This window comes from Colius striatus, chromosome 1 (genome assembly GCF_028858725.1).
Source record: "Colius striatus isolate bColStr4 chromosome 1, bColStr4.1.hap1, whole genome shotgun sequence".
Classification (NCBI taxonomy): Eukaryota; Metazoa; Chordata; class Aves; order Coliiformes; family Coliidae; genus Colius; species Colius striatus.
In genome coordinates, this window is record NC_084759.1 from 19,880,078 (window position 1) to 19,895,540 (window position 15,463).

A 15,463-nucleotide genomic window follows, 5' to 3' on the forward strand; every position below is an offset into this window, starting at 1 on the left:
TGGATGTGAGTCACATCTTCCTCTTAACTTCTTTCAGGAATTTTGTTTTTACAAGTTTCCAGGTGGCACCTGACAAATCACACCAAGAAACTCTTGTGCCTCTTGGCCAGTCACTCATCATATCTTGAACACAGCAAACAAACATATTCTGTAGGTCTCTATTTTGCACAAGTTAATCCTGCTAGCTAGGCACAACTCCTTGGTCTTCCTAGAAATGAAAATAACCATGTGTCTGATTTCTTTTCAAGTATTGTGGACAAGTATCATTTCCAACATCATCTGCAAAACACCACGTTACTGGCAAAACAATCACAAAAGCCAGTGGGCCAGCATGGTGAAACATCAAACAGTACTGAAAGCAGACAGGACCCTACAGAAAATCCTCAATGAAAACTATAGCAAAGGACAACAGACTTTGCAACACCAAGGAAAGGTGATTTTAAGGTGTGAGTCACCAGAAAGGAGAAAGGTGGCAGATCAGCATAGTTACAAAACTGAAGAAGTAGGAGAGTCACAGGCTAAACTGGACCAGACAATGCTTTGTAGTAGGAAAGCAAGCAAGAGGTGGCAAAAGTGAACACTGTCTGTGAGAACCTAGCAATTATACTATGTCCAGCTCTCCACAGGCAATTCTCTGTGTTCCCTGAGCAGCTCAGGAAGCAGAAGATTATTAATTCTGAAATCCTGCCTCAAATCCACCGCAGGCTGAAATACAATGCATCGGATAAAGACAAATGTCCCGATAACAACCCAGAGACCTAGCAAATGTCTTCCAGGAGTCCTCTCTTAATAGGCTCAAGGCGTATCTTGCTCAGCTAAGGCTGGAGCACAACACAGAGACCCTGTGATAGAAAGGCACACGGGATGCAATACCATCATCAGAGAGGAGAGACGTGAGGCCCCTAAACAGCTTGCTGCTGTAGACTGAACTTGCCAGAACGCAGCCTGCTTTGAAGCAGGTGACTTATGTTGGTAATGAACCGTATCCCCTGAGCAAGGCTTGTTAATCCTTCCTTTTGACAACCAAGTTGCGACCATGTGAGACAGGCATATGCTCAGGCACTCCGAGATCTTTTCCCTGGGCTGACACTTGCACAGGGAGGGTTATCAGCAACTCCTATACAGCTGTAATCTGCTCGGAAGAGAGTCCCACCACACTGAGGGTGACCACTGGGGGGTTCCTCTCCTCTCACAGAATGCAGGTAAAAGGTACCTCTGAAGCCACAGGGAATTTGCTGTTGGTTCCAGCTCCTAAGGCAAAACACACACTCCCTTATAGCAGGAGAGCACACTGTCAGCAGGTTAGCTCACCTGAATCACCACCATGGTAGGACATCTTTGCCAGCAAACAGAGGGGATTCACACATCACCCAGAAGTAACTCCAGTCCCGTTTCCCTCTTGGAACGGTTGCGGGACAGTATGAACTTTGATTTGAGTATGTTACTGATCATCCCAGCATCCCATTTCCCTGAGAAATTCCATGCCAAGAGACATACAGCTACAGAGGTACTGGTTGGTTTTTCCTGCCTCTAAGCTGAAGGTTCACAGAAAACATTCACAAAATGCAAACAGTCTTTTGGAAAAAAGTATGTGCATGCTGGATAGTCGCAATGGAAATATGATTTATAAAACAGGCTTTCATTTGAAGAAAGGTTAGATTCACACTTTAACAAATACGTCCAGTGGGTTTCTTCCTTGCTAAAGGCCAGCATACTGTTAGCTTTTTTGGCTAAAATCTCAATGGAAAGTCAACTTGGTCAAAGACTGCAAGCTTCAGCCATGCCCCATAACCTGATCTGCATCAGTATGGCTTTGCAATGTTTACTTATCCAGTAAGATCATCCAGTGCAGTAGATTCTTCAACTGCTATAACTCCTGCAAACCCAGCACTGACCAGATGAGCGTGTGGAGTCCATCAGCCCCCGGTACCTTGGCATGCCCTGCACCATTTCCAGTGCCAGGCCAGGCCTACAACCCACCAGGCGGTCCCAGCACTCTGCAAAGCCATGCAAAATGCAGTCAAAGAAATACGTTCAGCCCTCCCACACCAGTAGAAAACATCTTAACAGGGAAAAAACCATTCAGGTTAAGATGATCAATGGTTAAGAATACCAGGACTACCCTACATCCTCATGTTCTTGACCTGTCCTGAAGTATCAGCAATGAGGGTTTTGTGTGCACATCATGGGAAATGCTGTGACTCCCATACTTGCACACTGCCCTACTTAGTTGAAGCTTGACATTTGGCAGTTTATTTCAAACTTTACCTGTTGATCTGTACAGAGGAAGATGAGTTCATATTACATTTTCTTATTCATGTTACAATTAAAACCAAGCTCCAAGCTGTTCAGGAAGCTGACTGTGCCTTGTGGAGTCAGAGTGCTGTGAATGCTCAGTCCCATCCACACTCCTCAAGCAGCTTTACATTTCCACTATTTTTAGATCCCATCCAAAAACAATGAACGTTTCCATCTGCCAGCTACTACGGAACTTTTTGGAAGTTTGAACTTTTTCCCCCAACTCCAGTTTTAAAACCACACCTATGGGCCTGCCCTGGGAACAAGGTCCTCATTGTTCAGCTGTCCTGCAGCAGCCCAAAGAAGGAATACATTTCTTTGGAGGCTTCTGGGCACAACCCGCTCACGGCCAATGCAGAAGGACAGACCTTTGTACTCAGAGACTTTCTATTAATGGTGGATTTTGAATACCTGTCAGCAGGGCTCATTTGTTAAGAGGAGATTCACGTTCTCATCAAATCTAAGGTTTCACTTGTACCAGATACTATCAGGCAACCTACTGCATTTTAAAAGCACCCTGTTGGGTTTTTTTAAAGCTTTGATATCCTATTAGTAGATCAGAATCTAGACTCCCATTAGGTTTCTAATTTAACACACTCTTTTTCTGTCCACTGCAATGACTACTCTGGTCTGTGCAATGCTGGATTACAGAAACTGCATCCATGCACGTGTCCTCAACACAGACAGCAAAGCTGAGCAAGCCCAATGGCCCACTCACATGCAACAGTTTCCCAGATCAGGATCAAAAAGGGTCAACAGCACTCTTCACTCCAGCAAATCTGCTCATGGAAGGACTGCATAAAGTTTTAGTCACTTTAGGGATTTATTTCAGAGGCATCCTACTCCTTACACTCTCTTCTGATACCCCTGAACTATCTTGTCCTGGGGTTTAGTTCAGCCCAAACAGAAAGAGGGCAGTTCTCACTGAAAGTCTGTCAGAAACCTCACCTTCTGCAGCAGAGATAGTCAACAAAGCTGGTGAAAGGTCTGAACAAGTCTCGTGAGGAGAAGCTTAGAGTGTTCAGCCTGGAGGAGGCTGAGGGGAGACATAATCGTTCTCTACAACTAACTTAAAGGAGGAGGTAGTGAGGTGGGGGTTGGTCTCATCTCATCTCGTCTCATCTCTTCAGTAATGAACGACAGGACAAGAGGAAATGGGGTCCAGTTGCATCAGGGGAAGTTTAGATTGGAAATTAGGAAGAACTTTTTCACTGAGAGGGTTGTTAAGCATTGGAACGGGCTCCCCAGAGACATGGTAGAGTCACCATCCCTGAAGATACTGAAAAACTGTGCGAGTAAGGTGCTGAAGGATGTGGTGTAGGTTTGATAGGTTTGACAGTGTGAGGTTAGTGGTTGGACCTGATGACCTTAAAGGTCTTTTCCAACTGAAACGATTCAATGATGCTATGATTTCACTATTTCATACATGCAGTGGTTTACGGTTTAGTAGAAACCAAAGTATAAAATGTATTTTATCATCACGTTGTTCCTCTTTGGAGAAAAATGCCCAGATTCACATCCACTGAAATTTTTAGAGTTTGGGGAGATGGGAGGGGTGTTTTTAAAAAAATAAACTATCTTTTAGGAAATGTTGCTGCTTAGACACCAAAAATCTCTGACACAAAAAACTCAACAACGTCAGTGTATTGCTTGGCCAGCCAAATTTGCTCTCGGGCCAAATGTCTGGTTCTGCAGAGTTTTCAAGGAGATTTCCTATAACATTGCAGTTCACATTGATCAATTAAACAGTAAATGCTAACTCAGCTTTGACTTCTCTGTCAACCCTCTTCCACTTATCCTGGGAAAGTGAGAGCTGCTTTAAATCTTGAACATTTTGACTAGTGCTTACAGAAATCATTCATTTCTCTGCTGATAAACTACGCCTGTGTTTTCTAAAGGACCCAAGAGGAATTCCTGACAAATGGTCCCATCTCTTTTGTCCCGGATACTAACCTACCCATATTTGCATGCAGAAATGAGCCAGATGCTGCAGTATTAATTCTAAACTAATTATTCCTATTTCTTTTTCTTAAGTTAATTTTAAAAGGCTGAAATCTTGACAATTAACAAATAGGTAGCTTGGAAAAAAACCACAACAGAATGTGTATTATATTTCAAACACATGCAACATAAGAGGAAGTGGAGTTTGAAAAGCATCGCCAGTAGCTACCTTGTTTTTCAAATCAAAATGCACCAGCGGGAAAGTAAGAGGAAGGTGGTGTCTACTAGTAGAAAATAAATGGAGGGATGAGAGCCCTCAGCATGACAACACTATTATTATTTATTATTTCCCAGTCACCACACTGTGAAACAAACCTCAGATGACATGTGTGATTTCTCCATTGACTAATAAGGTGCAAATCATATGCTCTGCATTCAGATTTACTCTATGCAATCACCACATGCTGTCAAGGAAGAGGGATTGTCTTTGCTAGCATAGGAAATCTGGGCCAAGTGCAGTAATCCTCATTCAGGCATGGCTCTCTGCATTTCAGGGGGGAGTTCTGCCAGAACAGTGATGAATGAGAATGAGGGTCAGCTCCACTCTTAAGAGTATACAAAGATAGATGATAACTAAACACTGGCAGGGGGTATTCTGAATTACAGGAGGGAAACTGCACTACAGGAATGTTATGAGACTTCCCTTCCAGATGGACAGATCCGAGGATACCTGACCAAATGGGGAGCATTACCCTTCCCATCCTGCTGGTGAAGCTCTGGGGGCACAGGTGATATCAGTCAGTCATGCAGCAGAAAGGGGAGGTCAACAACCATCTTTATCTACAGAGCTTGTCTAAAGGAGATGCTACTTTCACAAAGCCATAGCAAATAAAGACATGAACTTGGATGGAGACTTGGAGAAGGCTCGGCTAGAGATAACCTCATTGCAAGGAAACTCTCTGAGAGGAAAAGCTTTTGTGAGTCATTACTGCTCCTTCCCTCAAGTGTGAACTCCAGCACACGGCACACTAGAAGTAAGGAAGGCTCCAAAGACATGTCTGAGAGGAGCCTGATTATATTTCCTGCTCGGTTTTAAGAGGCTTTAGAAAGCATATGGTAATGGCCAATCTCCAATTTCACCAGGCACTTTCACCAGGAGCTACACTAAGCCTGGAGGCCAGCATCATCATCACTGCCTAAAAGACTGTGAGATGGTTTTATGTTAGCATATGGGCTTGACTATCATATAAAACTTGTCTCATGGCAACATCATCCAACAGGAACTTCACTTTTTTTTTTTTTTTTATAGTTTTCATAAAGCTTTCCAGGAGTTACACTGGTAGGAAGGAATCATATAATCTTAAGACAGTACAGCTAGTAGGTAGTTTTCTTTCATGCTTCTGACAGCTCCACATAATGCAGGAAAATAAAACAACAGTCAGAGCAAGATAAACGGTCATGAAGGTCTTACACAGTTTAAGGGCATACTCTTCCAGATGGACAGGGGCTACTCTCCAAGGCAGTCACTCCAAGACAGTTTCTTTACTTGGGGGAGACAAGAGATTAATTCTGGCTGGCACTCCTGTATGGCACTGACAGGCATTGTCTGTGCTGCTCTGCCCCCCACTTTGGGGGCTGGATCTGCCAGAGTATGGTACTGGACGAGAGCACCCCAGCCATGTATCCTGACTGATGGTCTTGTCCTGTGCTAATGCTTTTGGAAAGGGGCTGGCTCACCAACAGAGCTCCAAAGAAACATATAGAGTGAGCTTCTGCCTTTTGTTAGAGGGCTCTGTAGACTTACATCAGTCGTCACCTTCCTCTCACCACAGATCACTTAAACTCCCCAGGAGATTCTTCTCCTTTCCATGTGATTGGAAATAAAGCTATTTAGGTATTGTTTGCTCTAAACCAATACTGCATCTTTACAATCTCTGCTAAGAAATTAAATCACATTTTCCTTCCTTGTTGGGATCAAGGCAATTGATTTGCTTAAATCTTTGTCAGCTCTAAGTAAAAAACCCATTTTCCTGCTTTATACGCGCAAGTGGCAGATTCTGAGATGGAGTCACACAAACAGTTTTTGGAAGAAGTGGCCTTCACAGACAGGGAACTTTGAGCCTCATGGAAACATATGAACAGTTCAAGACTTCAAACAGAGCGTTTGTAGTGTGATTTAAGATACTGGCCCAGCATGTCAAGGCTACGGCCCTATTCATCAAGTCTTTGCTTTGAAGATGTCTAGCATTTAGTAAACAGTTGTACAATTTAGGGTTGTGAAAACAGTACATATGTTTCCTGGATTTCACATGGCCTTGTACATATAGCAGCTATGCAACACTGGAAAACAACATTTGACAAGAGATGATAGAAGTTTTTTAAAGAGTCATAGCTATGCCATAAAGAGTCTTTCAGTCCTAACAGCTTCAAAATCAAAATTGACATTCATGTGAAAAACAGACGGCAGATTGTAACCCATCCTGACTCATTTAGCACTTAATCATTTGCATTTATAGGAAAGCTGGTTATCCAAATTAGCATTTGTTTTGGTATGTCATTTTTCTTTCTCAATAGCTATTCATCTAATGACCTGATGATGTGTTCTACCAGACTAAAAGCATACATCAAGCCCGACTAGTCGCTGCTGGTGTATCTCCCTTCTGCCCTGTGGTTAAGGCTCTACAGCAGATTACTTTGACAGCATTTTATTTAAGCATTTTATGGATTTCTTCTGCCATCATCATCTTTGGAGTCTCCTCAAAGAGCATGTTTGCATGCCCAAAGCTGTGCTGCCATCAGCATGTCTAGCTCTTTGATACAAGGGACTAAATCCTGGCAGAAGCATTTGGTCCACAGGTCTGCTCTGCACACTGGCCTCTTCCCAGGAGCGATGGGACTGATCGCTACAGATACGCATCCCTTGACAGTGATGGCCTTGCCATGGCTCTATGAAGGACAAAGACTATCAGAGCTGTTACTGTTTCACCCCTCTGATCAAATTCCCCATGGAAAATAGGAACCATAGAATCACAGAATAGTAGGGTTGGAAGGGACCTTTAGAGATCTTCTAGTCTAACTCCCCTGCAGAAGCAGGGTCACCTAGATCAGGTCGCACAGGAACCTGTCCAGGCGGGTCTTGAAAACCTCCAAGGAAGGAGACTCCACACTCTCCCTGGGCAGCCTGTGCCAGGGCTCCCTCACCTGAACAGTAAACCATTTTTTTCTTATATTTAAGTGGAACTTTTTGTGTTCCAGCTTCATCCCATTACCCCTTGTCCTGTTGCTAGCTGCTATAGAAAAAGGGATGTCTTGGTGGCCCTGTGCTGGACTCTCTCCAGAAGTTCTCTGTCCCTCTTGAGCTGGGGAGCCCAGAACTAGACACAGGACTCCAGATGAGGCCTCACCAGGGCACAGTAGAGGGGGAGGAGAACCTCCCCTGACCTGCTGGCCACACTTTTCTTGATGCATCCCAGGCTGCCATTGGCCTTCTTGGCCATGAGGGCACATTGCTGGCTTATGTTTAGTTTATTATCAATACCTCGGGCATTTGGGCTCTCTGATCCCAGCCTTGCCTCCATGGCCTGAACCACAACAATTCTGCTACATCAGGTGACACAGCCAGAAAAGAGGTTCGACTTCCCTGGGATTCTTAAACAGTCAGGGGTGTCACTTCTCACTGCAATGGCAACACAAACCCCAAATCCGAGTGCCTGCTCCTTGTCCTGTGTGCAGCAGTACTGTGTGCCGGGAGGCTACTTTCTTTAGTAAGATGAGCATATTTTGACCACCAGTTTAATCACAAGAGAGACTACATTTTACCACTATAAGGGGTTAACTAGGCTCCCTGGTCCCTCTAGACAGCATGATCCCTCAGTCTATCTGGCCTACTGAGCTGTTTTAAGGTTGTGGATGCCTTTCTAACACTGACAACAACACTGGGGTCCAGTAGATTAAGGCCTGTCACAGAGTCCTCTAGGAAGATGAATAAATGAATGACCGCCACACAAACAAGAAATGCCACTTACTCCAAATAATAGCAGCAGCAATATGATATATGACATCTCTTCTTCCAGCAGAGGACAAAGCAGGAGAATAGCAAAGCAGCTCTGCAAACCATGGCTTTCCTCATCAGAAACACACAGAACCCTTAAGTGGCATCCCTGAAATATTGCTGTGTTCTTAGCCAATCACAGCTAACGTGATTTTTCACAACAAAACCATTTCTACTTAAGCTAGGCTCTATCACAACATTTATTTTATCCTGCAGAGTTTTTGATTTTACAGTATTCTTGTGACTATCAGGATTTTACATTTAGAGAACCTGCGTACTGGGATTTTGTCACTTGGGGCCTGTTGATTGGATCCGAGGGAATTATCCACATTTGAGCTCCACTTGCCTAAGGCCAAATACACTAATTCCACTTCCAAACGTCTGTGTCTTGCTTGGCAGCTCAGCCTCTCCGCTACATTATCTCTACCTACAATTTAATTAAAAACTAATCAGCCGGTGCCTCCTCGTCTGTGAAACACACGCACACAGGAGCCGCTACTTACGTGATACGCTTTGCTGGACAGAATGGGCACGGAAAAGGCTCGGAGGAGTTTTCCTGCCGAGCCTCTTTAACAAATGATCACGTTCGTTCACGCTGAGGGAGAGAGAAAAATATACCAGTGAGTAAACACATAATTTCAAGGTAAAAATCAACTGTATTTGAAGTGCTTGTTGGCTTTGATTTCATCAGTATTTAAGATGGTTGTGGCACAAAAAATAATTTTCTCTTTTTTTTGCACATTATCAAGAGGACTCTCTAGTACTGGAAGCTCCTCCTTTCTAAGGCCATTTTGTACAAGTTCACATTTAGTTAATCCATCCCTGGTGCTACCATCACTGCGACTTCCAAATGCCTGATGCCTATAAATTTTTACAAGCCGTATCAGAAGTCTGACACCAAGTGATATAGAACATTAAAAAGAAGATTTCTCTTTAGTAGTGAGTACACGAATCACAGTACCCCCAAACTGCCTTAGAGAGAAGGAGCAAAGCATTGTGGCTTAGCACGTGGTAAAAGGCTTCTATCACACCTGCAAAACGCCCTGAAGCAATGAAAGGTGGAACCCATAGTTAATTCTGTCTTCTAAAGAACACTCTCATTTTCACCTCCCACACTGGAAGAAAACCTTCTGTGCAGTTGTTGATTAAAAACCCCTTTGGCTTACACAGTTCCTTTCAAAGGCTTGAAAAATTCTTACTGAAATTACAGAAAGTGAAAATACAAACTTCAGGTGAAAAATGAAGCATATGTACACAGATCATTAGAGACATTCTCCGCCCTGATTTTTACTAAAGACAACTAATTTCATCAAGAACTTTATGCCTAGCATTAATAAACAATGGCTTTCAAAGAGCTTAACTAGGTACACAAGTCCCACTAAGTTCAATGGGGTTTTAAAATAATGTAGGTGTCCCAATCTCTTCGAGCTGGAGTCTTAAGTAACTGTTATATATGAGATTATTTAGAAAAAGATATTACAGTCTACTTCAGTTCAAAGTTCCTCTGCCATTGCTTTGTTTTTTCCGTTTTGCCTTTGTTCCTAACACCAAGATGAAGTAATGCACAGAAGAGATCTGTTTGTGCAGCTCCTTGCAGTGCCTTTATCCTATTTTCACCACATTTACAGCATGTTTCCATTCTCAGTCTGCTTGTTCTTTCACATCTTTGTTCACCTGCAGGAATTCCGCTGTGAACAGGGATACACATCTGAATGCCAACGTTAGTATCTTTCCTGGATTAGATTACAAATTCACATACATTTGGAATATGGAATGGAAATCCCAGCAAGCACAGCTGCTGCTGTCAACAAGCTTACACAGCTTTAAACAAACAACTCCCTTTCACTGCAGCAGTTTGCTGACTTCAAACAAGACAGTAACCAAAGAATCTCTGAGATGCCTATAATATGTAATCCAGCCATGCAGTCTTATATTCCACTTAATAGTCCATTAGGGTAATATCCAGGCTCACAGTCCTCTGTTCAGTGCATGAATGAGGTGTCCATGAAAGAAAGGGAAGAATCCTTTCTCTTTTTCCTGTGGTCTCTAAGGTCAGACACTTGAACTACGAACTCATACAGCCTGCAGATCCCTCCAAAAAACCTTTGCAAACTGTCAGCATTTTCAGACACTTGGTCTCCTCCCCTCTCTCCCCTGGCACCACAGAAGCACACCTGCAAGAGAAAAGTCAGGTTGCTTTCTCTGCCTGCATTCAGCAGTATTCCCTCGATATAAAATAAGTTGATAGCATATTCAGAACCAAAACTACAGATACCAATGGAGCTCTTGATCATGAGATCTGCATGCTTTCACAGAAGGATCACAGGTTTCTACCAAACCACCATTACAGCACAGAAGCTTCTAATACATCTTGAAAGATCCAACTGGTAAAAAACTCCAAGAGTTAGTAGCTGTAAGAAAATCAACTACACACACAAAGAAACTTCTGACTGCTCAAAGCAGGCAGTGTAATAGCAGGCATGTACTAAAAAGAATCACGAGGTAAGGAGGTGGCAGGCATGAAACAAGACATGAGATCTCTCTACTCTTTAGCAGGCCTACAGAGTTGACAGACTGCAGAACCAGTCGTTACCAGAGCACATGCAGACCAGTGATGCTGTATAGTGCAACCTCCCCTGACCATAGAGGACTGCCTGTAAACCCACTGACTACCAAATGCAGCAAAACAGAGTCCACTGCTGACCTGGGAATGACAGAAATTGAATACTTGCTTATCTTCTATAGGTAAAGAACACACAGGTAGAGCCCTTCTCATCTCAGTAGGAGAACCAGAGGTTTTTGGATAGATGGCTTAAAAAAGGAATATTGAACCAGTTAAAGAAATGTTCTATAGGACAAATAAGCAACATCTACCACAAAATTATTACACTGGGGATAGGATTAACCACAGCAGCAGAAGGCATGAGGAACAAAGTCTTCATCTGCCCATCTACCACACAGCAACAGGACAGTATCTGCCACAGACCCATAATGGTTAGTCCAGGCTTCTACGTGCAATGTGTGGAAGAAAGTGTGCAGTCAAGGGACTTCTGAGCAGGAGGGGCACACTGTAGCTCTGAGGCAGCCAAAGCTAGATAGTCTTTCATATTGCTAATTATTATATTGCTAATTATAATAAATAATTTCAAAACTGAAGCTGTATCTGATTTTCCCACCTGGGAAATTATATTGGATTGTATCTATGCAGAGAAAGGAAAATTCATGGAAGAAGGAGAGCATTTGTGCAAGGATAATTAAACAGACTGGAAATCAAGACCAGTCAAGTATTATAAAATGAGCTCTTACTACACAGAGGTAAATGCAACACTTCTGAAATGGATGAGTATTTTATTTATTAACAGATACCAACTCTCTCAATACAAGCTCTCAAAGAAAAGTGAAGTTAGCTGGGTTTCTTAACTAGACTGAAGTGTTTGCACTGATATCAACTGACTCTGCTTCCACACAAGGTTTTTGTCTGCTACCAACTGATAACAAAGTGAAGACTTCTCAGTCTCTCTCATACTTTGATGCAAAACTAATGCTGGCACCAGGTTAGGCCTTTCTCACAGCAATACTGCTTGTAAATCAATCCAAAGTATTAGCCATGATTTTAATTATGCTTTCCAAGGACTCGGAGCCAGTGCTGAAGTCCTCCCACAGGGTCTAAGGATGACATCTTAAGATGTATTGAGGCAAAGTATAAGAGCTTATGAGATCACACTCTGAATATGTGATGTAGTTGTGGTCATACTCAGGATCTTGAAAACAGTCTCATAATGGAAGACATCTCAAATTCAGACATCCTTATAGGAGTCACTGACCTGGAAAGTGACTAACTAAGCGACTTAAGCATATTTCACAGTTAGTGACCTCAGAAGGGGTAAGGAAGAAACACCATCTATCTGTAATAAGGATACAGGACACAGACAAAATGCTTCAAATTTAACAAACCAAAAAGTAGTTTAGAACAAAATTTATTTAAAAAGTCCCATTTCTGAGGGTTTCTATTCTAAAAAAATACGTAAAAAGTAATTACTCAGTCATCTAAAACCAGATTCAGTAGCTACCAATAATGAAGAATACTTTGGGACAGAAATACCTTTTTCAATGGCTTCCAAAGAGGGTAAAGATGACCTCTGCCTGGAAGTCTGTGCTAACAACATTACACAAATTCACTAAGTGAATGAAAAATCAAAAGCTAAACTAAAGGCAATTATGTTATTATGTTAATTCATAATAATTTTTTTTCCATTCCATGAATAAAATAACTTCCTTTCTCTCTCTTTATTTTCCTATCTGAATTGCTCTAAAGTGTCAACAGACCTTAATTTTATTTTTCTGTGTTCTCTCCTCATCCCTCACAAAAGCAAACAGCTCTTAAATCTCAGTAACAAACATCTGGCTTTACCCATTCAAATGAGGTGCATCAAAACAAACAGAATAATTCAAAGCTGACCGAAAGGTCCCACTGGCTCATTTGCTCAAGTAATTAAAAAAAGATGAGCTTCATCACCAATTAACCTTCTGAGCACTAATTAGCATTAATGAGGATTTGCAGTATTTGGTATAGCTTGACCCAGAATGTCCTCCTGAGTCCATTAATTGGATGGCGGCAAAAGCAGGGCTCACAAAGAAGGGAAGGTTAAAGTGGATGCAGGTGTCTGAAAATTGGGTCTTCCCTGAGAAAACATGCACATAGTCCAGTTAAAGAAAAACTAAAAATCAGGGCCCCTCCTTTCTTTTGCAAGAACTGAACTCATAAGAAATGAGTCTATGTTTTGTTATGATTTACTAGAGGAGAGAGCGAGCACAGGTGCACCAAATGGGCAAAGACACTTAGTTTTAACTCACTGCCCCTCTGGAGCATTCAGAAGTTGGTCAGATATACATGTATGAAATGCTTTAGTTTTGTTTCTGCTTTTCCACTTTTGAACTACTAGTGAAGGGCTGCTAAAGATGACAAAACACAGAAGCACATACCCCAGCTGCTATCCCTCTACCCTAAAAACACACAAAGGACCCGTGGCAGAGGCAGGGCTCTTCAGTGCCCATGGGTAAGCCCAGAGGGTAAGAAAACATACAGCTGCTTTGCCTGCCATCTGAACAGCTATGAAGCCCATCACCCTACTGCCTGCAGGTGCCCTGTCACTGTTTCCTCATCTCCAGTGCTGTTGCAGCATCTAGCGACAGGTAAACCATCGCACAGCTTGGTTTAAGGCAGAAACCCCTCTCAAGTTTAGGTTGAAATTCTGCCCTTAACTCCACGGTCTCCCTCCTACCCATATGCATTTCCAAAGAGACAAATCCTCCTTCAGCCTCTTTCTTTCCACTGTCACATATTTTGCCTGAGAAGGCCTGGCTGGCTTGCATTCCTCTCCTGTTGAAAGAAATATCCTGCAATATGACAGAGAGGGAAAGGAGGAGATGTTTGTGGTTAAATACAGGGTCAGGAAGTTTCTGCCCCTGTCAACTTTACCTGTGAATTAGATTTTGAGGGCAGACAAGGATACTCTTCTCTCCTTTTTTAAAATTTAGAATTAAAACATAAGAATTGTTTTTTTCATACAGCCAAACAGTACCATACACAGAAGTATGATGTTTCTTTGTTGACGTGTTTCTGTCACCAAAAGTTACACGAACATTCAATATGAAGAACAAGAAAAAAAGCTCTGAAACATACTTCTCCAGCTCTGACCAGTCCTGATCACGAAACTCTTTACAAGCAGACTGTTCATCTTATTTCAGTCTCTTGCTTCTAAAACTGTGTTAAGCTTCTCCTAAAGAAGAAACAGAGGTTCAAGCACTAGGACTTCTCCTCGAGTATGACCTGGCAGAGGAGCCTCATTGATGCCTCTCCAGTTACTAGGGCACACCAAGTATTCCTGAGGATTTATTCACAAGTTCCATCTCTCACCTTTCATGCAGTGTAACGCTGCTTGAAGCATGGGTCAGGATCCAGGTGGACAAAGAGTGAGTACTGTAATTCAGGCAGAGACTAGGGCCACACTTTTGTAACTGGCCAGAGGAGAACTATTTTTCTTCCTCAGATACTTCCTCCTGGCTGAGTGCACTCCCCCAGTACAGACACAGGCCACAGTTTAACCTGTTTTCTTGTAGTTTAGGCTCAAGTGCATTACTTGAATTCATATGTGGGAGTTAAGAGTTATGCAGAGGGCAGAGAGATGACAACTAACACAGTCTTGATATAAGGAGAACATAAAAACAACATTCTTTCAGATCAGGCAAAAAAAATAAAGCATGCAAATCATCTCATACGCAAGGCATATTAATGCTGAAGGTTCAGCAAAACTCTGCATGCTCAAATATCCAGAAGAACCCAGGGCTGCAGAAGAAAGGCCTGACAGGCCAAGGAACCAAATGTACCTCCATCCTCTGGGCTTCAGAGACCCGTAGAGAGAAATCTCCCTCCTACAGAAAGGCAGAAGTAGCAACTGTAGGCTTCTGCTTGGTTTTTCTCTCTGTCTCGGTCCATCAAGGGGAGATGTTATTTCTGGTTATCTAGCACTGGATTGTGGGAATGTTTTACTATGAGGTCAATCAGGGTAGGAGGTCTTTTTAATTTAAAAGGCAAACAGGCATTACTGATAATGAAGCTGCAGTGTAATCAAAGGAAATCTCCAGAGCATTTCACAAGGAAGCATCCGAGGCCTATAAACAGTAAACCAAAAAAAATCAGCATTTTGTTTGCAGAGTCAGCGTCTACACAAACTATTCCTTTATCACTCAGGATCCAGCTGAAATGAGAACATCCAAATCCATGCCCTTTTTTCATTTTTCCATAAATACTAGACAAGCCATCAACAGAAATCCAGACTATGGCTAGAAGACCAAAGGGTCACCAGGCATAAACCACAGAAGCATGGCCTGTGACACTTGCAGGCTGAGACCTGCAAGAAGCTACCTATCCAAAGTGACTCCTACACCAAGACAATCAGGATTTAGGGAGTATCAAGTCCTTGCTGAAGGTTCAGCAACAGCCAACTCTACAGGGAAGCTAGAAGCCTTACACCCAGCTCCAGGCCTTATTAATGTGCAGCAGCTCCCATCCAGTGGCTTCCCAAGCACATGTCACAGAAGAGAAACTCCTTTTCCTTAGATCGGAGGCAACTATTTAAGGAACTTTCGAAGAGTTGTATTTGACATCTAGCC

General features: G+C 42.6%; 1 protein-coding gene across 2 annotated transcripts in view; it reads right to left on the minus strand.

The window, feature by feature from the left end:
- Positions 1-15,463, minus strand: part of ATP8A2 (ATPase phospholipid transporting 8A2) — a 291,601-nt gene that overhangs the window by 7,651 nt on the left and 268,487 nt on the right. For both annotated transcript variants that reach the window (XM_061992915.1, XM_061992924.1), the window contains one exon: positions 8,794-8,885. In XM_061992915.1, coding sequence (XP_061848899.1) covers positions 8,794-8,885 — 92 coding nt within the window. The remainder of the gene's footprint in view (positions 1-8,793; positions 8,886-15,463) is intronic.